Source organism: Notolepis coatsorum (genome assembly GCF_963971535.1).
Source record: "Notolepis coatsorum genome assembly, chromosome: 7".
Lineage (NCBI taxonomy): Eukaryota > Metazoa > Chordata > Actinopteri > Aulopiformes > Paralepididae > Notolepis > Notolepis coatsorum.
The window spans coordinates 139,712,364-139,739,646 of NC_140171.1; the positions used below are offsets into that span (position 1 = coordinate 139,712,364).

At 41.9% G+C, this 27,283-nt stretch overlaps 1 protein-coding gene across 1 annotated transcript; it reads left to right on the top strand.

The window, feature by feature from the left end:
• Positions 1 to 7,324: 7,324 nt before the first annotated feature.
• On the top strand, positions 7,325 to 25,896 carry plrg1 (pleiotropic regulator 1). Its single transcript, XM_084318671.1, has 15 exons — positions 7,325 to 7,458; positions 7,725 to 7,831; positions 8,156 to 8,301; positions 8,832 to 8,888; positions 8,994 to 9,087; positions 9,182 to 9,272; positions 9,535 to 9,633; positions 9,794 to 9,886; positions 10,562 to 10,711; positions 16,017 to 16,118; positions 18,269 to 18,371; positions 19,776 to 19,884; positions 20,552 to 20,691; positions 22,402 to 22,595; positions 23,704 to 25,896. The coding sequence occupies exons 1-15, from the start codon at positions 7,450 to 7,452 to the stop codon at positions 23,761 to 23,763; spliced, it is 1,554 nt and encodes a 517-aa protein (XP_084174797.1). The 5' UTR covers positions 7,325 to 7,449; the 3' UTR covers positions 23,764 to 25,896.
• Positions 25,897 to 27,283: the final 1,387 nt, after the last annotated feature.

A 27,283-nucleotide genomic window follows, 5' to 3' on the forward strand; every position in this document is an offset into this window, starting at 1 on the left:
TATTGATAAAGGATTTGCACTACAACTCGTACACCTACTGTGAATTGTACCTAAACTGCACCTCGTCCATTTATGCCTTGCACTATATTGTATTGTATATTAGTACACTGCACAGTATTGTATATTGTATGGTAACTACGTCTACGAACATTGTACATATGTCAAAACTGAACACTGTGACCTCTTTTTTTACTTCTAATTTTTACTATGTTTTTATTTCATACTTATCTTGTCATGCACAGTCTCTGGAGCGCAACAGTAAGAAGCATTTTGTACAAAAGTATTCTGTACTTCTGTATGACAACTATTAAAGAAACTTGAAACTTGAAACTTGGTTGTGATCTACAGATTCGCCTGGATATGATACATTTCACACCAAGGGCAAAGTTCATGGACAACACTCATAACAAGCACGAGCTCATCCACCTCCTCTCTTCAACATTCCAGAAATGTCAATTCACTCTGGAACAGTGTGACAATGACGCTGACACTTTGAATGTGAGAGCAGCATTGGCTGCTGCTGTAGATGACTCTGTTGAGGTCAGTCAAAAGTATTTTACTTACATTATCTATGATTACTTTAAAAAAAGAAGAGTATTAGCATTGTTAAATAACTTGCCAATTGTTAAGTTCACTGGACCTCATTCTCTTTTTTTTGTATCTACTTTTTCTCCCATCCCAATTTCATATCGTCCAATTCTACCCTCCCCTGTCTCGAACGCTGTTAGGCCATGCCTCCCACAAGCCGGCTGCAATGTGGACGAAGCCTTACATCACGTGTCCCCTCCGGTACTCGAGGAGGCAGCCGTCGCATCTTTTCACCTGCACAGCGCGATCTCTCAGCGTCGGGGGTCTGCGTTTGGAGGGCACGCCGCCCCCGTCGCTTCCTGATTCTGCTGCGCAGGCGCACCAACCGACCTGTAGGAGTCGCTGTCCACAACGTCCGATCCCCACCCACCAGCTTCCCACCCCCTAATACTGCCAATTGTATTAGTATGAACGACCAGCCAAGCTGATAGCAATGCGGAGAGCTGGGCTCGAACCCAGCGTCTCCTGCATTGGTGGTGAGCGCCTTGCCCACTGCACCACATAGCCGCCACACTGGACCTCATTCTCAAACATGTTCATAAGTATCTTTGTAAAAAGTTACGAAAATCCTCCGGATTCCTGAACACGTGCAGGTGGTAAAATCCTCGCAGCTGGGTTCCCATGAAAGAAAAACATCACTCATTCTTAAACTGGAAGCGCGTTCTCGTACACCTTCATTTGCATACATAAACGCCCCGCCAGCTCCTTATAAGGAGAGGCTATCCATTGTGTCTGCTCCGTGCTGACCCTTATGGGGGAAATATTCAACAGGTAGCACGAAAGCATATTTGCAACTGATCAAAATTTTATTAGATTAGATTGAAATGTATTGTCATTATACAGCACACAAGTACAATAGAACACCCAACCAGAGTGCAAATGTAACAGTAAAGTGCAATAGTAACATACAATGCACAGGTGATTAAACTGGTCAATGTCTTAATTTGGGATGAATAGTTGGTGATTGCGTTCACGTCGATTCTACAGACATCCTCGGAATGAAATAATTATAATAATAAAAAATACGACAATATTTGTATCATTAACCATTATGTTTTGCATTTATAGTCATGACTCAATGAGGCATTGTGAGCATTACACACACACTGCAAACTAAATAAATAGGAACTAAAACCAATCACGCGGATATAGTGTGAGGGCTGTGGGTGTTTGGGTCACTAGCAAATAATAGGGACTCTTTAAGTTATTTGTATAACGAATAACCACTAAACTGCTTAAGCAGACATTGCACTACCTCCCCTGCAGGTTCTATACAACAAGAGGTGCAAATCCAGAGCCTGCAGAATAATGAAAGACCCCCACCACCCCAATAACAGCCTGTTCCAGCTGCTGAGGTGAGGCAGACGCCTCCGAACCCCAGCTACTAGGACAGAGAGGCTTAGGCTCAGCTTCTTCCCCCAGGCCATCAGAGCCTTGAACAATGAACATTGAGTGCCACAGAACACTGAACTATCCACACACAAGCACACATGAGCACACACACGACACGCACGCTGTGCACTAGCAGCCACTTTGACACTTTAACATGAGCGGGCACACACTCATGCCGCACTCACCCACACTTATTGCCAAAAGGAAAGGCCACTTTAAATTAGTATAGCAACAGTAACAGTGTATTGCACTACCAAAGCTACCTAGCATGTCCTATATGCTATGTAAATAACTATGTACAGATACCGAGATGTCCCACCATGTTACCTGTTACCTGTTATTGCACAATGTTGTTTTTATTGGATTCTATTATATGTTGTACCACTGTATTGCACATCGTTGCGGGCAAGACCACCCGCATTTCATTGTATACTTGTATGCCGTGACAAATAAAACACTTGACTTGACTTGAAGGAGAAGGGGGGAAATAAACAACAAAAAACAACCTTTACAGGTGGAAGCCTCAAAGTGAGTATTTAAGAAAATAAATAAAACACTCAATAAAGAGGTATTATAGAAAAGGAAATAAGCCCCAAAGGCACCTCCTAATAACAGAGTTTAATATAAAAAACTTAAAAAACAATAAACCTCCACTAAGGGAGTTTATGTGCAGTAGTGGACAAAAGACAGTTCCAAAAGAAACACAAGAAAACTGTCATGAAAAGAAACACTACAATAAAAGGCTCGGCTTCTATAAAACAAAGTGTAAAATAAAGCCAGTAGCCTAAAAGAAGAATGACAAAAAAAAAGGCTAAATGCAGAGATCAACACTACACTTTAATATAACAAGCCTGACCAGAAGGGAATGCAAAAGCAGCTAACCCTGCGAGACTCAAACTTAAATAGACTCAGCTACCATAGGCACAGCTGCACTGAATCAGGTGCAATCAAGCCCACACAGCTGCCCTACCATGAGGCAATTAACCACAGAGGCCAGTGATTCATCATCATCATCATCATCTGCAGCTGTGAATGAATGAATGAATGAATGAATGAATGAATGAATGAATGAAAACTTTATTTAACAGAATGCAGAATGGGTACAATACAGTACGGCTCAATACACACAATTGTTAAGGGGATGCAGACCAGAGAAAGACGTTTGTCTTGTTTACATCAGGGTCCCCCATTTTCAATTCATAGTGACATTTATGACATGATACAACATACATGACATCATGACATTTATGGCATAGGGAGATACATGACCTACAGGTATATAGTACTGTTACATTTGTGACATATATGATGTGCAAATATACAGTACTGTTACCCATAGATCCTAACAGAGATTATATACATATGATGGGGAGGAGACTGTACATTAGGAGGGGGTGGGTGGGTGGGAGGAAAAATATACATACGGTGGGGAGAGAATATATATTTACGGTGGGGAGGATATGTCTATTAGGAGGGGGTGGGGGGGTGGGTTGGACCTTTACGGTGGCCAGTTTTGAATTGCAGCCTCCCGTAGGTGCTCTTTAAGAGCGGTTTTGAATGTGGGTAGGGATTCACATATTTTTACGGCTGTGGGTAGGGCGTTCCACATTGTTGTGGCATAATTGCGAAATGTGTTTAGTCCCTTGTTTGTACCGAATCTGGGTTGCACATGATTTGTGGAACTCCCTCTGGTGTTGTGGGCGTGGTATTCACTGACCTTTGAATCAAGAAGAATCAAGAGGTTTATTTGTCACATTTCCCGCATTGATTGTGCAAAATACAATAATAAAATAGAATAAAATAAGCATCGAAAAAGTTAAATAGATAAGACACAAGATATGCATGGTAAAAAAAGACATGCTAGGTTCCTGAGAAACTGGTTCTTATATACACTACTATGCAATATACAATTTACAATGTTGACTCTTACTGTATCTAAACTATACAGTACCTCCTTCTTCTAAATATTAAAAAAAAATTGTTTAAAGTGATTTTTTTAGTGGTTGCCGCATGAGTGGTGTGTGTGTGTGTGTGTGTGTGTGTGTGTGTGTGTGTGTGTGTGTGTGTGTGTGTGTGTGTGTGTGTGTGTGTGTGTGTGTGTGTGTGTGTGTGTGTGTGTGTGTGTGTGTGTGTGTGTGTGTGTGTGTGTGTGTGTGTGTGTGTGTGTGTGCTCATGTGTATTTTTGAGTGGAGAGTTCAGTGTTCAGTGTTCTGATGGCCTGGGGGAAGAAGCTGAGTCGGAGTCTCTCTGTTCTTGCAGCGTGTGACTGTAGGCGCTTGCCTGACCGCAGCAGCTTAAAGAGGCTGTTGTTGGGGTGGTGGGGGTCTTTCATAATTCTGCAGGCTCTGGATTTGCACCTCCTGTTATATAAGTCCTGCAGGGGTGGTAGTGCAATACCCGTAGTACGCTCAGCTGAGTGCACCACTTTCTGGAGTGCCTTCCTGTCCTGTGCCGTGCTGTTTCCAAACCAGGCAGTGATGTTACCAGTCAGAATGCTCTCTACAGCCCCGGAGTAGAAGGAGTGGAGTATCTTCCCCGATACTCTGAACTTCCTTAGCTGTCTCAGGTGATAGAGGCGCTGTTTCGCCTTTTTCGCCTTACTGCTGAACTATAGTCAATGAACAGCAATCTCACATAGCCCCCCTTCTGACTGTCAAGGTGAGATAGTGTGTTGTGCAGTACTTGGGAGACCGCATCGTCAGTGGACCTGTTTGACTGTATGCAAACTGCAATGGGTCCATGTTACTGGGGAGGGAGGCACAGATGTAATCCTTGACCAGCCTCTCAAAGCATTTCATGACCACAGAGGTGAGTGCCACCGGTCTGTAGTCATTCAGGCTTGTTGGAGAGGAGTGTTTTGGCACCGGGATTATGGTTGACATCTTGAAGCTGGCAGGGACCACGGACTCAGCCAGAGATATATTGAATATGGATGTAAATACTGGGGCCAGCTGATTTGCACAGGACTTAAGTATTCGTCCTGTTATCCCATCTGGGCCAGCCGCTTTCCGAGTATTTATACCCTTAAACATCAATCTCACGCTGTGTTCCGTCAATGAGAGAGTGTCCCCCCTCCCCCCGTGGATGAGCCCCCCCTTCCCGCGGCAGCCGGCACGTCAGTGACGTCATTAGCCGGTGAGCTAACGTCGCCACTGCTCGCTCCAAACCTGGCGTAAAAGGAGTTTTGTTCATCCGCGAGAGAGGCGTCGCCACTCACTATTGACTATACTCACTATTTGGGAAGTATTTCGACATGTACATGGGTACCTGTGTGGTATATAGTGTATCTTGTAGACCAGGCCCATTGCAAGTTGCTGTACTCTGTCGTCTACTCTAAGCCATCCTAGGTAGTCAAAGTGGGCAGGGGTGAGGTGGGTTCTAGGAGTAAGGTCAAGTAGTAGTCTGACCAGTTTGTTTTGTGATGTTTGTAATCTTGTTTTTAGCGCCTTTGAGGTGCTTAGGTACCATGAGGTGCAAGCATAGTCGTAGTACCCTTGAATGAGTGCTCCTGCCAGAGTCTTCAGGGTATTCTTGTTTACCAGAGAGGAGATCCGGTACAAGAATCTAGTTAGTTGGATTACATTGGATGCCATTTTGTCACAGGAAAGATTTGCCTCTAGGATGGAACCCAGGTATGTAATTTCATCTTTCCTTGTGACAATATTGTCACCCACTGTAACTGAGAAGCCGTCGGTCTTGCTGAGTTTGTTATTTGATCCGAAGAAAATGGACTCTGTTTTACCCAGGTGTAATGATAGTTTGTTATCAGCGAACCAGGTGCCGATTCTGCCGAGTTCTGAGCTGAGGGTTTTTTCAACCTGTAACTTGTTCTTGTCAGAGACCAGCAGGGCTGAGTCGTCCGTGAACAAGAACAAGTTGCAGTCACAAGCTGACGACATGTCATTTGCATAAATTAGGAACAGTAGCGGTCCTAGTATGTCGAACATTGTCGAAGGCCTTTTGTAGGTCCAGCATTCCTGTCCCTCACAGAAAGACGAAATAAAGCAAAAACCATGACAGGACCGATTAGGTTTAGTTCTTATTTATTTATTTTCTGGCATGATTCGTTGAGTCATGACTATAAATGTAAAACATAATTGTTAATGATACAAATATTGTTGTATTTATTATCATTATAATAATTTAATTCCGAGGATGTATGTAGAATCGAAGTGACCACAATCCCCAATGACTTCTCCCAAATGAAGTCGTTAAAAACACATTTATACATTGTCTGTCCGACTTACGACTGCCTTTTCGAGTTCATAAATCCTACGAATGAATTTATGAAATGAAGTCGTTCGAGAATGACAAAATTGTTCGTAAATCGAGTTACAAATAAATGTCTTGGGGCTCTTACCAAGAGTTTTCTAGCATATTTACCATGCACCAGGTACTACTTTGAGTGAAATACGATACAACATGTTCAATCTTACAGAAGGTGGCAGCCAGGCGGATCAAATCAGAGACTCTACCTCATGGTGCAGCTGCACAGCATTCTCTCGGTGCCTATCTCCAAACCCGGGACTGGATGCTGCTGCAGAGTATGTCTCTGAACCCCAGTGACTATGGATGGATGGTTGGGGTTCATGGTGATGAGCCAGTCCCAACACTAGACCCCATGGCTCCTGAGGAGCTACTGCAGCAGTTCACAAGCTGTAATTGTAATGGAGATTTGCAGCAACTGGCGGTGCAGCTGCAAGAAGAATGGTGTCAAGTGAATCTCAGCATGTTGAAATGATAAAGGCATTACATGCAAACATTTTATTCCTGATGGTGTAGAGTCTGGAGAAGACACAGACATTGACTCATGAATCGTTTTACATTGTGGATCAGTATTGTTTTCTAAATTAATATTTGAGATATTGGAAAACTAATAAAGCTACTTTTTTTTTATTTACATGTAAAAGTGGGCGTGGTCGTTTTTGTGGTTTCAGTGGTTTCAGTACAAATTTTTTTATAATTGCAATCGATTCAGAATCATGAATAACTCCTAGTTTGACACCTCACAAGGGAATACACATTTTAAATTGTTCAGATAAGGTTCCAGGGAACACCAACTTTCAGCAGTTGTCACAGGTATTCCCATGGGAGTTGAATATTTGTATATGTGTTATTAGACACCTTTACAAACACATTGGTGAAGACATTTCTTGGTAAGGAATTTATTCAAAGATTTTTTTTATATTTCCCTGACTAATATAGGTCAGTGGCAACTGGCAACAGTAGACTCCAATATCTTTGTTGTCCATTAGATGGCGCTTCTTAAAACCAAACTACTTTCAACCGATTTTGACCCGGAAGTAGTCAGCCGTTACCGATTGTTTACTTCCAGGGCATTCAGTCGCGTTGTCTGAGTGATTTCATTCAAGCGGAAGCAAAATCACCCAAATTAATTGCAAACGTTTCTGCTTTAATAGTATTATTTACAACGTTAGCTGGTCTTCGCCCAGATATTTACTATCACAATGAGTGAGGTAGGTCGCATCGCTTTCAGTGCCTTTATACGAGTTCCCTCCACTAGGGTCTGTTTGCTGGAAGCCAGGCGTTCGATAAATACGAGTCTCCAATGTTTGTGTTCTGTTGTTGTGTATGACCACAAAGGGTGCTGTAGTTTCCTACTTTCTTTGAACCATTTAGTCTATTTCGCACATATAACGTTACAGTGTGCAATGCGAATGTTGTTCAGTAACTCAAACGCTGCCTCGATGCTTAATCTTTCTACAAATCATTGTTTTTCCAGGATGTGCAGAAGCACTCTGTCCACACGCTGGTGTTCAGGTCTCTCAAGAGGACCCACGACATGTTCGTATCCGACCAGGCCAAGCCCATCGCTCTGGATGATCACAGGTTCAACAACATTCTGTTTTTGTTGTTGTTATATTCCTATGTGTTTCTTGTTGTGCAAGAGTCAACAATACAGACCAGTCAAATAGTTATATCGTTTCTTTGTCTACTATGAATTGAAAATGGTGGACCCTGATGTAAACAAGACGAAAGTCTTTCTCTGGTTAGCCCCTTTCGTGACTTTCGGTTTGCAAGCCGGCTTGCAAACCGAAAGTCACGAAAGGGGCTAGTCTGCATCCCCTTAACAATTGTGTGTATTGAGCCTTACTGTATTGTACCCATTCTGCAATCTGTTAATAACATTTTCATTCATTCATGTCTTTCCAGTCACAAGGTGAAGATGTCCGTGAAGCTGAAATCAGACTTTGCTGCTGTGATGCACATGCCTGTCCTAAAGGAAGGAGCGAAGGACCGACCCCCACAGATCATGCCTGCTGGTGGTGTGCTCGGTCCGCATAGCTACACAGAGCCAGGTAATAAAGAAACAACAAATGTAAGGTACTTTTATTTACCCCAAAAGTGAGACAGTGTTTTGGTATTTGGATGGGACACTATTCCAAAGTCGCACTGTAAAACATGGCTCACCTATGTAGCTTTTGGGCTTGTCGTTTGCGGCGTCCATACAGTTGCTCTTAACGTGCTGCCAGGCTCTTACCACTTTGTGTGCTGGTACAGTCGTTTAGTTTTAAATCTGTGATGATCAATGCTTTAGTTTTTCCGCAATATGAACTTATTTGTGGCACAACGTAACAGCAGGTTAGAGCAACTATATGGATGCCATAACAAATTACATAGGTGAGCCACATTAGTTTGATTTTAACCCTAGCCTCTTTACTACAAACCCAACACAATTGCAAAATGTATTAATATCATTATCTTGCTATGGCAAACGTCTCAGTGACCACAGATACTTAATACCACACATATACAAAGTAACATTAGTCGACTTAACCCGAACGATAAAAAAAATTGCATGACCTAATTTTAGATTGATGTCTTTCAGGAGGAGACGACCCAGAGTACCTGATCACCGGGACCCACGCTTACCCCGCTGGACCTGGTAATTACGATGCTGATAACCGAAAGGAGTCAATAGCTTCTCAGTCTATATACCTCCATTCATTGCCTTCTGTTGATGTTGACGCAAGTGACTTCTGCTCAACAGGCATCGCCTTGACGGCTGACTCCAAGCTACACAGGTTGCCTAGTGAGGGAGCAGTCAACGCCCTGGCCCTCACTCTGCCGCCCTCTCAAGCCAGGTAACCGGCTGGTTGGTTTGTCACCAGTGTACACGACTGACTGGCATCAATTGGTTGTATGACAAAGTAGCTGACCCTGTTGTTTTTTCTGCAGGCTGGATGCCAGTCGCACAGCAGCCAGTGTTGGTGATATCCACAGACATGCTGTGGGAGCGGAAAGATCCCTGCCTCACCCAAACACGGTGGTAGGTTGTACCGGCAGTAACTTCTACCGGCAGTAACTTCAACTGAACAACACTGGACCGCTAGACTAGTTTCGGGAAGAATTGTGTTGCCAGGGAACAGCCTGGACCCAAGTTTAATTTCTTGTTGCCGTATAAATAGCTTACGGGAAATTAAACATATTCTATGTAGAAGGTTTATGTTGCAACGTGTATTTGTCATTGCGGTGACGTCCCAGGAAGGTGTGAAATACAGTTGACGATCACTGTTTTTTTTACTCTTTAGTCACTCATGGAAGGAGGTGGTACCAAAAACACCGCCCTCGCCAGGAAAGCACCGACTATGCCCAAACCCCAGTGGCATCCCCCATGGAAGCTGTTTCGGGTAACTTGACTTTTTTTTAATGGTTTAAATTTCCACTACTAGATGTACATTGACTGACATAACATAATGTAATGGCCCAGCTTGACCTGTATCTTTTGTAACAATGAGCTCATTTGACCTCAGTGTGACTTTTTGGATGATGGAATGTTTCGTCTGATAGGTCATCAGTGGTCATCTGGGCTGGGTGAGGTCCATAGCCGTGGAACCAGGAAATCAATGGTTTGTCACTGGATCTGCCGACAGAACCATCAAGGTAAGTCAAGACTTTGGACCTTTGTGGTTATATTTTATTGCATGTTTACATCATTTCTTCCAACTTTAGCTATTGAGCTCTTCTATGTGTCATCATAACAATAACATGTTGTTTTTTTTACCTATACATGCATATTCTCCTCTGTGATTTCATTTAAATCTGGAACGCCATCTTCTCAGTTATGTGAGGCATGTCGCCATTAGTGCAAGTGTTGTTATCGCATGCAGCTATTAACGGTGGCATAGAAAGTCCAGTCTTAGGGCACCTCTAGATATTTACCACGACACAGGATCTAATGCAACGTCCCTATGTGCTACAAAGTAGAGCATTGCAGCCAATAAACTGTAGCGTTGTGAGATAATTATTACTTTCCTGCAACCCTAGTTAGGAACTGATGTAGAAGGTCTCTGACTGTCCCGAGAGGGGACATTATCCATTAACCCTTTCACTGCCACACCACCAAAGGGTTAACCCTTTCATTGCCACACGACAAAGGGGTTAACCCTTTCACACCCACACGACAAAGGGGTTAACCCTAACCGTCTAGTGTGGTAGTGAAAAAGGTTAACCTTCTGTAGTGTGGTAGTGAAAAAGGTTAACCTTCTGTAGTGTGGCAGTGAAAGGGTTAATGTCCAGGCAGTCTAGAATGTGACTCGTGGTTATTTGTGTTGACAGATCTGGGACCTGGCCAGTGGGAAGCTGAAGCTCTCTCTGACTGGACACATCAGCACAGTGCGGGGTGTGGCTGTCAGCACCCGCAGCCCGTACCTGTTCTCCTGTGGAGAAGACAAGCAAGTCAAATGCTGGGACCTGGAGTACAACAAGGTAAAGGATTTAGATGGTTATTTTAGTTAAAAAGGTTCAGGGCTGGTAAAGGATTAATGTATGAATATCAGGGGTTTCCCCCCAGGGAAGTAGTTGGTGGAGGGGGTAAGAGCCTTGGAGGGAGGGGTAGGGGAGCCTTGGAGGGAGAGTGTAGGAGCCTTGGAGGGAGAGCGTAGGAGCCTTGGAGGGAGGGGTAGGGGAGCCTTGGAGGGAGGGGTAGGGGAGCCTTGGAGGGAGGGGTAGGGGAGCCTTGGCGGGAGAGTGTAGGAGCCTTGGAGTGAGAGGGTAGGAGCCTTGGAGGGAGGGGTAGGAGCCTTGGAGGGAGGGGGTGAGCGGCGGGCAAAAAGCAGCCCCTATAGCTGAGCTGATGCTTCGCAAAAACCTGTCCTTACCTACAACTGGCCCATGTAGGTTGTGTGCAGCATTTGCAGTCAAAACTGTATTATTGCCTAAACCTGATACATTTATTACGGGTCAAAAATATATAATATTTTCAAAAGTAGACTAATACAGCAACATTTGTGAGCATTACACTTCAGCCAGAGTGTTCTGATCAGGATGAGCCCATCTATAAAGGACAACATAACTGGTAAACGGGAAAGTAAAATAACATTATGACAAAGTAAAAGGAACCAGAGCTTCACTGTCTTTTGTTTGTTTGTCTTCAAGATATGTAGTAATAATATTAATAATACAACTTTATTTGTATAGCACCTGTCATACAGAACCTGCAGCTCAAAGTGCTTCACAACAGAAAAGACAGGCATAAAATGAGCATATAAAATCACAGTTTTTCACATTAGGATCTAACAACAGGCCACCTTGTTTATGGTTTGATTCAGTTTAAAAAATAGACAATAGAGTAAAATAGTGCAATACTGCAGTGCAATAAGTAGTAGAATAGAATAGACATGAAATGAGCACATAAAGTGCAGACATATAAAATCCGTTTTTTTACAGTGCAATCAAATAGTTCTGGATTACTGTTTAACAGTTTAAAGTCGTCTTTACCTTCTCTGTTTGGTATCCACAGTTTAAAACCTGACAGTCTTCCCTCCTGTTTGATACCCACTTTAGCCACAGTCAGTCATCAAATAAGACGCGTGTGATATTCCTGCCTTTTTAAATACGGAGGTTAGCCTACAGGAGACTGGATCTGATGGGAAGAGTGGGATCATGGAGATAGTTTATTGAAACTAAACTACTTGCATACAGTATAGGAATAAACCTCTGCCTCACAGTGCTTGTTATGATTCAAGATTCAAGGGATTTATTCGTCGCATACATACACGAGACATGAAATACAATAGACACGATAGTGAAATGAAGGTGGCCATGCCCGCCTTGATTGTGCAAAAATAAAATAGAATAGATAATAAAATAGACATGCTAAAAGTAATAAGAGTAAAATACAATACAATGCTAAGCTTTAAGAATAAGGTAATGAGTACTATACAATAATATACAGTTGTGTTTTTTAAGACCTTTTTTGTAGTGTTTGTGTGAGAGAGTGCAAGTGAGGATGTGTGTGTTCGTTCATGTGTGCTTGTGTGTGGATGGCGTGACTGTACTGGTAGAACGTAGTACAGAGGCACACTGCATCTCGGGCATTTTAATGTGCAAAATTGCAACTGGCCATTTGTATATTTGACCTTTTATTCAGGCACATGACTAGAGATCCCACAGCTCAACTCCCATGCTCTGGTGTGTGTGTGTGAGATCCACGTTGCCCTGTGGTCCTCTAAACTAGGGATCACCAACACTGTGCCCGTGGGCACCAGGTAGCCCCCAAGGCCTAAAAAAAATAATGGTTTGGTTCCGGTTGCCGACCGACCCTGCCGATTTAGGTGCGACCCAATTTATTTTATGAGTAAAAAAAAAAGATTTTTTTTTAACAATAAAGTTTCATAAAAATCTTAGTCAAACCTTTAGTATTATGGATATTAAACATGCTGGCAGAGTACATGCATCCATGTTGTTTTTTTGTTTTGTTTACATTTTAAAGTTAAATGCATCAATCTGGTGCACTTTGAGAGCAAAATAAAGAGGCTAGATCTATGATGAACTTTGTGGTCAAAACACAAAATCTACTAGACTAGTGCTTCCCAATCCTCTCCTCGAAGCACCCCAGCCGTTCAATGTATTTGTTAAATTCCACCACACAACTTAACTAGCCCTTTATTAGTTTAATCCGGTGTGCTGGTGGTGGAATTTAACAAATGCATGGAACGGCTGGGGTGCCTCGAGGAGAGGTTTGAGAACCACTGGACTAGAGCATACAGTACATTTGAGCCATCAAAGAAATGAAGCAAAAGTGTGTTGAACTGGTTTATTTTTTAGAAAATTAAAAAATGTAGTCTTACTATTACGACTACTACCACTGCCAATACTACTGATACATCCCTATTGGCAAACCTTATATTTAAAAAAAAATTGTAAAAATATATATATATATATATTAGGGATGTCCGATATTATCGGCCGACCGATATTATCGGCCGATATCGGCAGTAAAATGTGATATTGGAAAATATCGGTATCGGTTAAAAAAAGAAAAAAAAACAATAACAATATTTGTTATATATATATCCAGTGAAATTATTAGTTACCTGAAATTATTCAGTTTTTTGGACGGGGAAACCCTGCATATATCGGTATCAGTTGATATCGGTTGATATCGGTATCGGAAATTAAGAGTTGGACAATATCGGAATATCGGTATCGGTAAAAAAGCCAATATCGAGCATCCCTAATATATATTGTAATAACTTTTTTTGTGTGTTCATTATACAACTGTGGCGGGACTAATTAGACTGGCGGGCTGCCACAGTCTAGGTAATTAATGGGAAACCCTGGTCTGTTTCCCACCTTGTTCAGTCATTGTTGATAATTATAGTGAGAAATCATTAACGTGATCAGTGTCTTCACCAAGATGAGTATAATTTATCATTGATAATAAATATATAACTAAAGTCAAAACTGAGCAAATTTGTTATTTCAGAAGAGTGTATCAAACTTGTAGCCCTTCGTATGACTCAGTACCCATGAACAGGGTTCGCACAAGGTCCTTGAAGTGCTTAACTCATTCAAGGGCAAATACCGCCTCCATTAGAAATGGTGTAGTTTCTTTTCCGGGCCGATCTGAGCCGTGCGGGCAGGGTTTAAATACTCCGGCAGGACTAGCTTTTACAACGTTACATCTTTTATGCTGCCCCCCCTGCGTCTATGCCAAATACAACGCAGTTCGGTTTCCGGGTTCCTCTGATTGGCCACGACGAACCACGTGACCCCGCGCTGGCACGGCCCCTTATCCACGCCTGCCGCTACGCCGCGCCAAGCTCCTCTGTGTGTTGCAGAGCGGCAGAGGTCCCTGTGTGTTCTCAACTTCCTCAATTTATACGCATGGAAGTATTGACTACGCCGTAACGAATCATTAAAAAAATATACCGTTAACTGGAATATGTTGTTTCTTTACACATATGTTGGATTATGTAATTGGTTTGTCATGACAAACCAATAAAATCGCTACTGCGTTGTATTTGGCATAGACGCCGCCGGCAAAAAATATACTGTTAACTGGAATATGTTGTTTCTTTACACATATGTTGGATTATGTAATTGGTTTGTCATGACAAACCAATAAAATCGCTACTTTACATCAGGGTGAACGCTGTTGGTAACACCACCCACTTCAATGACAGAGCTCTTGACTCAGAGTGGCGTTGCGCGTGATGCGCGACAATATTATAAAATACAATATTATAAAGCACTTAGCAGCACTTAGCACTTTAAACGTACCAGAACTTTAGCACGTGGAGGCGGAAGCAGGCTTAGACAGCGACTTTAGAAGCGGCTGATTAAACAAGAAGAAAGCGAAATACGAAAGTGAAAGTCAAGTCGTCACCACTCATAGCAAATATGAGAGCTCTGTAGTGATTTTATTACATAATTACAAATACGGTTGTATTTGGCATAGACGCCCCCCCCCCGCCCCCCCCCTTCATATGCAATGCCGGACAATGTGGGACGGACCTCCACGAGCACTATTTGGAATGGCGATCACATAATTGGATACTTTTTTTGCATTACATCAGAGACCAGGTAAGGACTCTATATATCCAATCTTGCGTTGATCTGATATTTCTTTCTACCGCGATCGAAGCTGTCTGTGTGGAATGTGTTGTGCTTTTTACCGTTGGCTGCGGGGGGGGGGGGGGGGGGCATTTCATGTATGCACCGGGAGACATAATAATGATAATCTAGCGTTGATTTCAGGAAGATTCGATAATCAGGCAAAAAATTACAATGTGATAAGTGTATTCCACTAAAACGCTATTATAGTGTTTTTCTGGGATTACTAAGAATCACCCAAACTATACTCATATTCAAAACGGATATGTACGGATGAAAAAACAATCTGTTTTGTGCATGTTGACTGGAAGCAACTCACTGACAATCGACAGGTGTATTAGACCCATAGCTATAATATAAGATATATTTTAAGTAGGGATGCACCGATTTGATATTTGTATCGGTATCGGCCGCCGATATCAGTAAAATAGCTGGATCGGGTATCGGTAAAAAAAAAGAAAAACGGATACAAAAAAAGATTTATAATAATAAATAACCAAGTACATTTATATCTATGTGTTAATTTGTTACATTTAGTTTCACTAAGTTAGGAAAGTAATGTTTTAAGTCAAGCCTGATGTTGCCTTGCACAAAAGAATGATCCCAGTCTCTTCCAAACAGTGACAGTGAGGCATACAGTTTATTAATTGAATGAATGAAGTTATTTTCTGTCTTTGTTTACAACAAATCAAAAACACACTTATGATCCTTTACAATTCTTAAAAACAAAATATATATATATATTAAAAGAAAATGGGTATCGGTGATTGAGTTATGGTGCTTGATTAAAACAAATATTTTAAGTCTGCCCTGGAATTCCTTAAACAGCTCAGGGTGCTTAAAAAGTCATTTGAATTCAAATCAACCATTCGCATTGAAAGTTTTGTTCATCCGTGATAAAATTGTTCTAAAGTGTAACTAATTGTCGGGAATTGGTTTTAAGCCATAAATATTGGATCAGATTTTTTTTTCATAAAAAAAACCTACAACATATGATTTAAAAAATGAATTGGATCCTTTTAAATGCCCTTTTAAAATGAAAAATAATGCTTGGACAAGTACTTGAAAGTCCTTGAATTTCATTTTGCAATGACTGGGAACCCTGCATGAAGTAGCTCTGTTTCAAAAAGGTTGGTGACCCCTGCTCTAAACGGTGTTGATGTGTGTGTATTAGGTCATCAGGCACTACCATGGACACCTCAGTGCTGTGTATGGTTTAGACCTGCATCCCACCATCGACGTGCTGGTGACCTGCAGCCGAGACGCCACAGCCAGGGTAAGGTCTGCTCGTGTTATTGGGCTGTGTCAAATATATATTTTATTTTATTTTACCTTTTATTTAGCCAGATACAACCGTGTCTTATAAATGGCTGTGTCTTATAAATTGCCTTTCCCAGTGTTTAGCATTGTTTTATAGCGATGGGGGTTTGTATCAATGGGTCTGTATCTCTAATTCTCATTTTGGCGGATTGCTCTAATTCAGTTGAGACAATCTCCTCCCCCAGTGAACTAGGTCATTCTGATTTGACTCGCTTGGCTATGTAGCAAGGAGCTAATCTGCAGTAACGCCCCCTCTAAGGTTGTAGCGCAACCATTCGCTCAACAACAGAGCGAGTGGAAATACCAGACACTTCCTCAAGTGGGTTTCGACAGAGAGAGGCAGAGAACGAGAGGGGGAGAGAGAGAGATATAGATGGAGAGGGAGAGAAAGAGGAACAGGAGCTTCTGTTGGGGAAACACACGCTCATTTACACACACAACCTCCCGACCGCGCTGCGCGGGGATTGGGCTTCTCCACTCGCATATCACTGTCAAAATATCATTGCACACCACGCGCGCGCCCGTATTCCGATCCGTGCAATAATATTTGAAACAAGTTACCAATGCATTGTCCCGTGGGATTATGCCCCCCGTGGCGAAATTAATTATTATCCCCCTCAATCTCTTTCTATCTCTCTCTGCCAGTGCAGACCGTGGGTGACTGTCACTCACTCAAACGTTTTTTAAATAAACTTTACAGATGTGTTCCATAGACTCACAGGAATTGTGTAATGTTGCCCAAATAGTGAAAGGAATAGCAAGACATGTCCCCTTTAAGAATCATACACATGCACAGCCTATGTACAAACAGAAATAAACAGGGGAGGGGGGGGGGAGTATGTGTGTGCGCTAGGGCTGAAGGATTAATCGATTTTTAATCGAAATCGCGATTTGATAGGATGCAATTAAAAATCGCCAGGCCTGCAATACATTTTTTTATTTATTTTTTATTTTTTATTATTATTTTTTTACCAGGAAGTCCCATTGAGATATAAGATCTCCTTTGCAAGGGAGACCTGGCCAAGATGACAGCAATAACATTTGCAATACATCACACGGCGATAAAATGTGCGATACATCACACAAGAACATAATAAATGTGCATGTATACAATATACAATACATCACATGTAAACACAAAGCAGAATAGTCTACATGATAGTAAAAGTGTATAATACAGGGTAATACAGTAATTTTGCAGTTGGGACCCGACTACAGAAAGCAGCAACATTCTTCTTGTAGGAAGTTATGTAATACAGATTTAAATTCACCAAGAGAGACCGGGGTGTCTAAGTGGATAATGGTCCTGTAGCCCATTCCATGCCCAAGGTGCGAAGCTTGAGAAAGCTGTTCCTAGCTAACCCTGCTCAAGACAGAGAAAACATTTGAGCTGAGAAAGTAAATAAAATAAATAAATAAAAGTAAATAAAATAAAAAGATCTAACCCTAACTAACCTTACTGTCATGCACATGTCCTAATAAACTAACATACACTGTAGCCCTCAACACTTTAATGAACATTGTTACTCAGCTGATAGAGTTGTACCCTTCCTGATGACTTGTTGTACAAAACTTGTAAGTCGCTTTGGATAAAGGCGTCAGCTAAATGACTAAATGTAAATGCATGTGTCTAGGTGTGAGTATGAAGATGGAATGAGTGCTTGTATGTTGTGTGTGAGAGCGTGTATGCAAGTGTGAAACTGGGGTATCAGCAAGAGCAGGAAGGATCTACTAAGAGCGTGTTGAGTATATTCTTGAAGGCAGTCAGTGAAGTAAGAGCTGTAAGTTTAATATATGCTGTAGTGTGTAGGTGTAAATGTTATGGCAAATGTGGGGAAACTGTTTTTTTTTGCACATTTCCTAGGAAATAAGCACATTCACGTTAGATCAGGCCAGCTCTTCACAACGGTTATATTAACCCTTTCACTGCTGCACTACCAAAATGGTTAACCCTTTCACTGTGACAATACACAGATGGTTAACCCTTTCACTGCCACACAACAGCCGGTCGTCGGTTGTGTGATAGTAAAGGGTTAACCTTCTGTCGCGTGGCAGTGAAAGGGTTAAGACCTCCGTCAACATTGAGTGTTCTCCCTGTCGTTGAAGGTGTGGGATATCAGGACCAAAGCCAACGTACACACCCTGTCGGGCCACACCAACACCGTGGCCACAGTGAAGTGCCAGGCGGCCGAGCCACAGATCATCACAGGTAAAATAAATATACCCACTACTAGGGCTGTACCAAATGTCATTTATTTACATTTGAAGCTTCTATTGGAATTTTTCGAATGAAGCTTCGAATTTCTGTCGTCATATTTTATGGTGTAATCATAATAATTTTTTTTATAAATATCCTCAAACAAAATCCTATAAATAAATAAAGTGATTAATATGATTAAATGAGTACTTTTATTTTTATTAAATCAACTTTCTTTAATGAATATAACTCGTCAGTTTCGTCGACGTAAATAATCCAATAAGGGCACGGTTGGTACGAAAGTGATGGTGACGTCTTGATGGAGCACCAAGCGGATGCAGATGGGCTACATCATTTATGATAAATAAGTCCTATACTATAATAGTATAATACTATAATATTAGTGTAGCCTAATCTTTATCTGCAAGCAACTGTGAAGAAAAGCCCCATTGGTTTAAACAGAATCGATAGAATTTGTTTTATTCTAATGTTGATTTAGAATTTGAATGTCAACGTTATGAATGAAGCTTCAAACTATTCGGTACGGCCGTACAGAGAGCCCTACCTACTACATACCTGTACTGTAGCTGCTCTGGTACCAACATGCCTCTCATGTGATGTGTTCAGACTGTACATCACTGTAGCTGCTCTGGTACCAACATGCCTCATGTGATGTGTTCAGACTGTACATCACTGTAGCTGCTCTGGTACCAACATGCCTATCATGTGATTTGTTCAGTGCTGTACATCACTGTAGCTGCTCTTATTTTCTTGAAATATTCTTAAATCATTTACCCTTTCACTGCCACACGACAGCCGGTTAACCCTTTCACTGTGACAATACAGAAGGTTAGCCCTTTACTATCACACAACCGACGGCGATGCTCCATCATTAGCATCATTAGCTCCGCGGATGCGGAGCTAATGATGGAGCATCACCGTCAGTTGTGCGATAGTAAAGGGTTAACCTTCTGTCGTGTGGCAGTGAAAGGGTTATGTCTGCTATAAGCCATTCTCCCTGTCTGTGTGTGCGTGAGCACCCGTCCAGTCTTTGGAAAGACCATCTCTTTGAAAGAAATTTTAAAAAGAAATTCTGATTTCTTATAAACAAATTATTATTTTCTTTAACTATTTAATTATTATTTAGTTACTGCACTGCACTGGCAGTTGAACTGAATTGGCACTGAACTTTGAACTGCACTGGCACTGTTTGCAGATGTACTGTTATTAAAGTTAGTTAAAAACATAATTTTGTATTTTTTATTCTTTTTTTTGTTAAACTTTAAAAAATATTAAGTCAGAAATTCGAAAAAGATTTCATCGGGCCCTAGCTTAGTGTGTTGTTGTTATTGACCTCTTTTCTATACTCTTGTAGAGCATGTTGTAGTTTACTTAATTATTGACTTACTCTTGCAGGCAGCCACGACTCAACCATTAGGCTGTGGGATCTGATTGCTGGGAAGACCAGAGCCACTCTGACCAACCACAAGAAGTCTGTCCGCTCTGTGGTGTTGCACCCTCGACAGTAAGCAACGTCCTCTTGTGTCAAACGAGTGACATAATGATGGTGATAACTGTCAGCGGTAATATATTCAAGGGATGCACCTCTATAATCAGTACGGTTGTATTTTTATAACCAATTGTTGGACGATTGTACAACACACTCTGGAGTGTGTTGCTCTATCCAACAGAGACAATTACTTTAATTTACAAATAACAACGGAACAAATGGTCGACCTTTCACTGAATTTCAACTTTACATAAGAAATGTCTGAAAAATGTCAAAGCTTAACCTCTTCTAAAACTCTTAACAAGCTGTATTGTTACCAGCTGATGTGGGTGTGGAGGAAAATCAAAAAAGGCAACTTTTCAGGCAGATTTCTAGCTTCAAACTGTGTTCCAGGGACCCAATTTGTTTGTTTATGTTTGTACATTTGTTTGTACATTTGAAACAGTTTGTTTATCCTGTTATGAAAACATACCACATTTGTTTTCCTTCCAATTCTCGAGTTTCAAATGTCTCTCCCAAAGATGCATACTGCACCTTTTTTTTATTTATACAAAAAATAAATTAAAATAAAGTCAGTGCATCAATTACATGCAGTATATTCGTCATGTTGTTTGATGACGGAACAATATTTAACACATTAGTTTGAATTGTGGACTAGCTTGTCTTCTTGTGTTTTCCCCAGATACACCTTTGCTTCTGGCTCTGCCGACAACATCAAACAGTGGATGTTCCCAGATGGGAACTTCATCCAAAATCTGTCTGGACACAACGCCATCATCAACACACTGGCCGTCAACTCCGACGGCGTCTTGGTGTCTGGAGGTATAACTCTACCCGCCATGTTGTCACCACCTGCCTTTTTGTGCTTCTTGTCATGTAATGTAAAAAACATGAATGTAGTTCAGTTTGTGACTCGTCGTCAGCTTCGGGGGTGCTGCTCTAAACTGTTGTGACTTCTATATACTATGTGCCTCCTTTCTCCCTACAGACAGTAGTGTGGTAGTGAAAGCGTTAACCTTCTGTAGTGTGGTTGTGAAAGGGGTTAACCCTTTGTCATGTGGCAGTGAAAGGGTTAACCTTCTGTATTGTCGCAGTGAAAGGGTTAACCCGTTGGTAGTGTGGTAGTGAAAGGGTTAAAAGGGGCACCACGCCGCTCCAGAGATATTAGTGGAAAAAAACGAATAACTCTCCCAAATGTCTCCAAGTTTTAATGCTGAAACTAAAACTTGTGATGTCATCGAGTATAAAGTCTGCAGCTGGTCCATAGACGATGAATTGGGAGAGATGTTTATAGACGACACCGAGCACCCAGGGGAATGTCCGATCTATAGGGATACACGCTTCACAGGGTTCGCACAAGGACCTTGAAGTGCTTAAAGTGTAAAAAATAAAATCAAGGCCTGGAATTCCTTGAAAACAACCCATTTTTTTAAACAAAGTGCTTAACAAGTCCTTGAAATTCAAATCAACCATTCACATTGAAACCCGATGACATTGCAAGTTTGAGCCTTACTTACATACTCTGGTTCCTGGCTTTGTTAAGAGAGTAACTCATGTTCAGCTATATTGATAGACCTTTCCTAAGCCATGGAAATAACATATTTTAATTCCTCCCTCTTATCATAAAGCGTCACAACTCATACAGATGTAGTTCTTGTTTCAGAGGTGTAATGCATTACCCCCAAGAAAGGCATATGGATGAATACCAAACGTTACAGTGTACTATTAAAAACAAGTATCCCACTTTAGAAACCATCATGTTTTGGTATATTGATTCTATGCCTTGTTTTTGCAATAATGGTTTATGTCTCTGATTTCTATTTAGTCATAGGTGTGCTGTGCTTTTATAATTTTTTTTATTTTTATTTTTTAAACACTGGGACCAAACAAAACAGTGTTTCACACCATCTTAGACAAAAAAATTATACCGGGGTAGTCCCTTAGATGTCAGGGCAGCCTGTGCCATTATCCTGTACATATTCTGTACTTGTTTGATTGATTGATTGTGATATTTATTTGGAACTAGTACAATTAAATGAAGGGGGGGGGCATTGTAAAGATAATTCATTGTAAGATTATTGCAAATCTGACCTGTATTATTGATTGCAAAACCCTCGTCTCCTCTCTGTCTCCTCTCGGTCTTCCCTCTGGTAGAAGACTCCAAAGTCTCAGGTGTAGGACATCTCGTTTTAGGAATAGTACATATCCAGAGGTTGTCCATCACCTGAACTCAAGCCTTAATGCACGAGCACTTTGTACTATAAGGGCTAGCACTAGCCGACAGGCACTTTAAGGCAATATGCACTTTAAATGGAAGCACTGTGCTCTTTTATGCGCTGTAGAACATTTTTTAAATGTTTGTGAAATGCATCATCTTCTACTTCAGGGATTGCATTGTATGTATTCTTGTATGTTTTCATATTGTATGTTTTTTTCCACTGTTTTATGATGAAATGAGCATTGCACAGAGACGAATCCCAATCAACCATGTGTTGAAATGGCAATAAAGTATCTTATCTATCTACCATCTAGCCGACAACGGAACCATCCACATGTGGGACTGGAGAACGGGTTACAACTTCCAGCGCATCCACGCCGCCGTGCAGCCCGGGTCCCTGGACAGCGAGTCCGGGATCTTCGCCTGCATGTTCGACAACTCGGAGAGCAGACTGATCACCGCAGAGGCCGACAAGACCATTAAAGTGTACAAGGAGGACGACACAGCGGTCAGTGAAACATTTAACATTTAGATATCTGTTATTTCATTCAGGCTTGGAATTCTCCACTTGCACAACCTGAAAGTAGGCACTTCCGGCTGACTTCCGGTTGCGAATGGTACTTCCTGTCCCATCCAAATACATTGTTTTTAGCTACTTTTCTCCCGTTATTTAAACAACTTTGTCGTCACAGAGAGGCAATGAAACGTTTGTATTATTATAGTATAGAATGTATTTAATAAGCAAACGTTTGTCAGCAGGGTTTTTGGGCTGTATTTCATGTAAAAACGTTTACTGTTAGTTTACTTGCTCACGCTAATTAAGGCTAATGCTGGCTAACAGAAGCTAGCGCAAGAAACGACGCCGCAAAGTATTGTTTATAGTGCATTTCTTGCCACCTTATAGCATTTGTACATTTGTATGACAGTCTATAATGCTCCTGTGAGGTTTTTCCGGACGTTTTGGTAATTATTTTCACTATAAAATCATATTTCTAAATGACAGGAAGTTGATGAAAACTGGCCGGAATAGCTTTGAGCTAACGATCTTTGCCGATGCATTCCATTCTAAACGTAACGTTAGTTGTTCAAAACATTACCTGTCTATATAATGACGTAAACACTACACCTCCCTATAAGTAATGGTCATTTAACACTAGCACAGCCATGGAGAAAATGACACTAATTCCCGCCGGGAACTGGTCAGAAGAACAGACAGCCTTTCGAATGGAGATGGGAGGGAGAGAAGGGAGGGAGGGAGAAGGAGAAAGGGAGCAAGTGAGAGGAAGTGAGGAAGAGGGAGGTATAGGGAGAGGGAGGGTCAAGGAGGGAGGGAGGTGGTCGCTCAGCAGAAATAGCTGAAATAACGTTCTAATTCCATTTTCCTGAAGTCATTTTGAAATTTCAGAAACCGTGCCAGATAAAATGGGTACTTTTAGGAAAAGTAATTGAGTGACAGAGCTGGAGCTCGACCGAGTGACGAGGATACATTTATTGAAATGCCTAGGGGTCGTGTGACCCCTTGTCGGCTGTGCTAGTGTTAAAAGGAAATGTGTTCCATGTTGTATTGCCACAAATATGGACTTTAACCCTATGTTCCTCTATGTACTTCCTTGCAGACGGAGGAAAGCCATCCAGTCAACTGGAAACCAGAGATCCTCAAGAGGAAAAGATTTTAGAAATGTTCTGTTTCTTTTTTTTTCTTTTTTATTGTTAATTATTCATATTGTCATAGAACCCATCTTACAAAAACATTTCTACCAGTCTGTTGTAGATACAAATCCATTTGTTTTACTTAATTGTTCATCCTTAACTCATTCTGCGCCACGGGTCAGGGCGCCAGAGGGCGCTATTACGCCAGCACTGTAAGTCAATGGGGCGCTTTGTTCACTTGCGAGTGCCTAAAATATATCTTATATTATAGCTATGGGTCTAATACACCTGTCGATTGTCAGTGAGTTGCTTCCAGTCAACATGTACAAAACGGATGTTTTTTTCATCCGTACATTTCCATTTGATACCGTTTTGAATATGAATATAGTTTTGGTGATTCTTGGTAATCCCAGGAAAATATGCGATAATAGCCCTTTAGTGGAATACACTAAACACGTTGTAATTTTTCGCCTGATTATCTAATCATCCTGAAATCAACGCTAGATTTTCATTATTATCCTTCCTTATGCAAGAATGAAATGGCCCTCGTAGCGCGAGGCTCCCCAGTCCCCTTCTGCACCCAACGGCAGACAGCCACACAGACAGCCGCGATCGGGGTAGAAAGAAATATCAGATCAACGCAAGATTTAAATATAGAGTCCTTACCTGGTCTCTGATGTAATGCAAAAGAAAGAATCCAATTATCTGATCGCCATTCCAAATACTTCTCGTGGAGGTCCGTCCCACATTACCGAGTGTTACACATGGACGAGCGTTACACATGTTCCATGCCATCGTTTTATAAGCCTACCTCGCCGGAGTATTTAAACCCTGCCCGCGCGGTTCGGATCGTCTCAGAAAAGAAACCACACCATTCCTACTGGAGTGCAATACCAGCTGGAAGGCGTAGGCGGCGGTAAAACCCGACTATACTCGTGATTGGCGCTGAGCGGTCGGCAAGTTAACCCGACTATCATCGGGTCTGGCGTTGAATGAGTTAAAGGCACAACGAGTAGCATTAGGCAACATTCAAAGTTGGCATTGCAGCATGCCTGGCTCACGAAATTCAAATCAAGCTCTCAAACCTGGGCGTTGCAGATCAAAGATCTAGCAATTGAATATCCTATTTCTCTCCTAAAATGTCTTCAAAAACATAGTGAATGAGAGTTTACAAGCAAGCCGCCATTGTTTTTTAGGAAAATGCTACTTATTGTAAGGCAACCATTAACGCAAAACAAAAGTTTTACCATAACCACCAGTTATTGCAACAACTTTATCCACTATGATTTTTTTATACTAAATACCATTTACAATCTTTGGTGTACGATGCTAGTCCAATAAAGCTGCCCTCGTGGACGGCCAGGAACCTTTCAGAATGTTTGTTCTTGATGATGACTGCTCTCTCATAGCTCTGATCGCTCTGGTCCACCAACAGCAGCCACTCTTCAGCCCCGTGCGGACTGGCCTTGGTGTAGACGTAGTCCCCGTCCGGGTCGTATCCTGGAATGGGACGAGACAGTGGGTCCCCTCTGTTCTTTTTTTTTAATTATTTTTTAAATCTTTTTCCCCCTCCTTTTTCCGTTTTTCTCCCCTCCCAATGTTAGTCGTTATGACAATTCCCACTCCCCTTCCTGGTCGTTGCGCACTCTACCCCCTACCGTCGGTCCGGGAGGGCGGAGACTATCACATGCTTCCTCCGACACATGTGTACCCAGCCCACCACTTCTTTTCACCTGGCAGCGCGGACTCTCACTGGGAGAGTGTAACGTGTGGAAGGGCCACCTCCCCCAGATCCTTCCCTCGCTGTGCAGGCGCCTCGACCGAACTGTAGGAGTCGCTGTTTACAACGACCAGGACCCACCCCACCGGCTTCCCCACCCGCTGACACTGCCAATTGTGTCAGTATGGATGGGCGACCAAGCAGCAGGTATCGCAGCTGGATTCGATCACACTGTCTCTGCGGTGGTAGACAGACGCTTAGTCCGCTGCGCTACCCGGCCGCTCCCCCTCTGTTCTAAAGCATCACTTAAAAAAACAAAAAGTATTGTATTGATCCAGCAAAATTGCCTGTTGTACATAACATAGGGGAAAACGTTTCCCCATTTTCCGTTCTCTGCAAGCTCATGTTTGTTTATATGGCAAAAATAAAAGCATAATTTTTCAAATTTGTTAAGTGGTTTTATTTTGTCAAGAAGATCAAATGTCATACTAATAGAAGCTTACCCAGGTACCCGTTTGTGGCGGCATTGCGATAGTATTTACAGCCGCTGCCTTTGATCTCCTCCCAGTATCCACGGTCGCCAGGGTCCTCATGAAGCCCCACTGTGTTTCTAGTGCCGCTGGCTGGATGGAATTTCTTTTCACCTATTGAATAATAATTACTTTATTTGCATACAGGGGATTGCAGTTCAAAGTGCTTTACATCAGTAAGAAATAAGACAAAATCAGTGTAAAACAAGCAGCAAGAGCAAAGCATAAAGTGGGATAAAATAATGCAGATATATTAATCGTATCAGAACCTCATGTTCCAATAGGCTTCTTGAATTTCTGTAATCTGTTACAAAACATGCACCCAGTGGATAGGTGTGTAGAAATAAAAGTAAAAATAAGTCATTATTTTCATTATGATCTAACATCCCAACAGGCCACATAAAGTTTAAATGTATTTAAAGGGGACATGTACTGCTATTCCTAGCACTATTTGGGCAACCTTACACAATTCCTGTTAGTCTATTGAAGACATCTGTATGTTTTTTTTTCAAAAAAATGCATTGTTTTATATTTCTAATCAAGTACTCAACCATCATTTTCCAGCTTTAAGATTTCAGGCTGTTATGACCTGGCTCCGCCCATAAGCACTTTGAGTGACAGTCAGCCCACACAGCGACTGGTAGACAGAGAGAGGGGGGGTGGGAGAGAGAGAGAGAGCTTCTTCCAGAGCGAAACCCGACACCTCTGCACACACTCCGGAGCTTGTGGGCCTCCCTTCCTCCCCTCTCCTGTGTGCCGCGCAGCAGGTCCCCCCCCCCCAAGTGCTCCCTCTCTCTCCATCCCTCTCTCCCTCCAGAGCGCACGCAGAGGCGTCGGGCCCCACTCCGCCGCGCAGCATGAGGAAGTGGCTTCCACTCGCTGTCTAGTCTAGGTAGAATGGGGGCGGGCATTAGCTCCAACCACAGAGCCAATCGCATCACTGTGCGCTACCCAGTGTCCAAATGACGTGACTCAGTCGTTCAAATCAAAATGGCCTGATTTACTGGAGGAGGAAAGGGGCTGAGCTGAATCAGAGCAATCCGCCAATATGGTATTTAGACACTAAAACACATTGATACAAACTCCTATTACTATAATACAATGCTAGAGACTGAAAAATGACATTTATAGTACATGTCACCTTTAAGGCTTCTTAATTAAACACCAGTCACCCAAGTGTGATGATTGTACAGGAATTTGTCTGACAATGGCGCAGACATACTTTATAGACTTTCACAGTAGGTCCAAGACTAAATACAGTATACACTTTAAAACATTAGGATCATATTCCTGCCA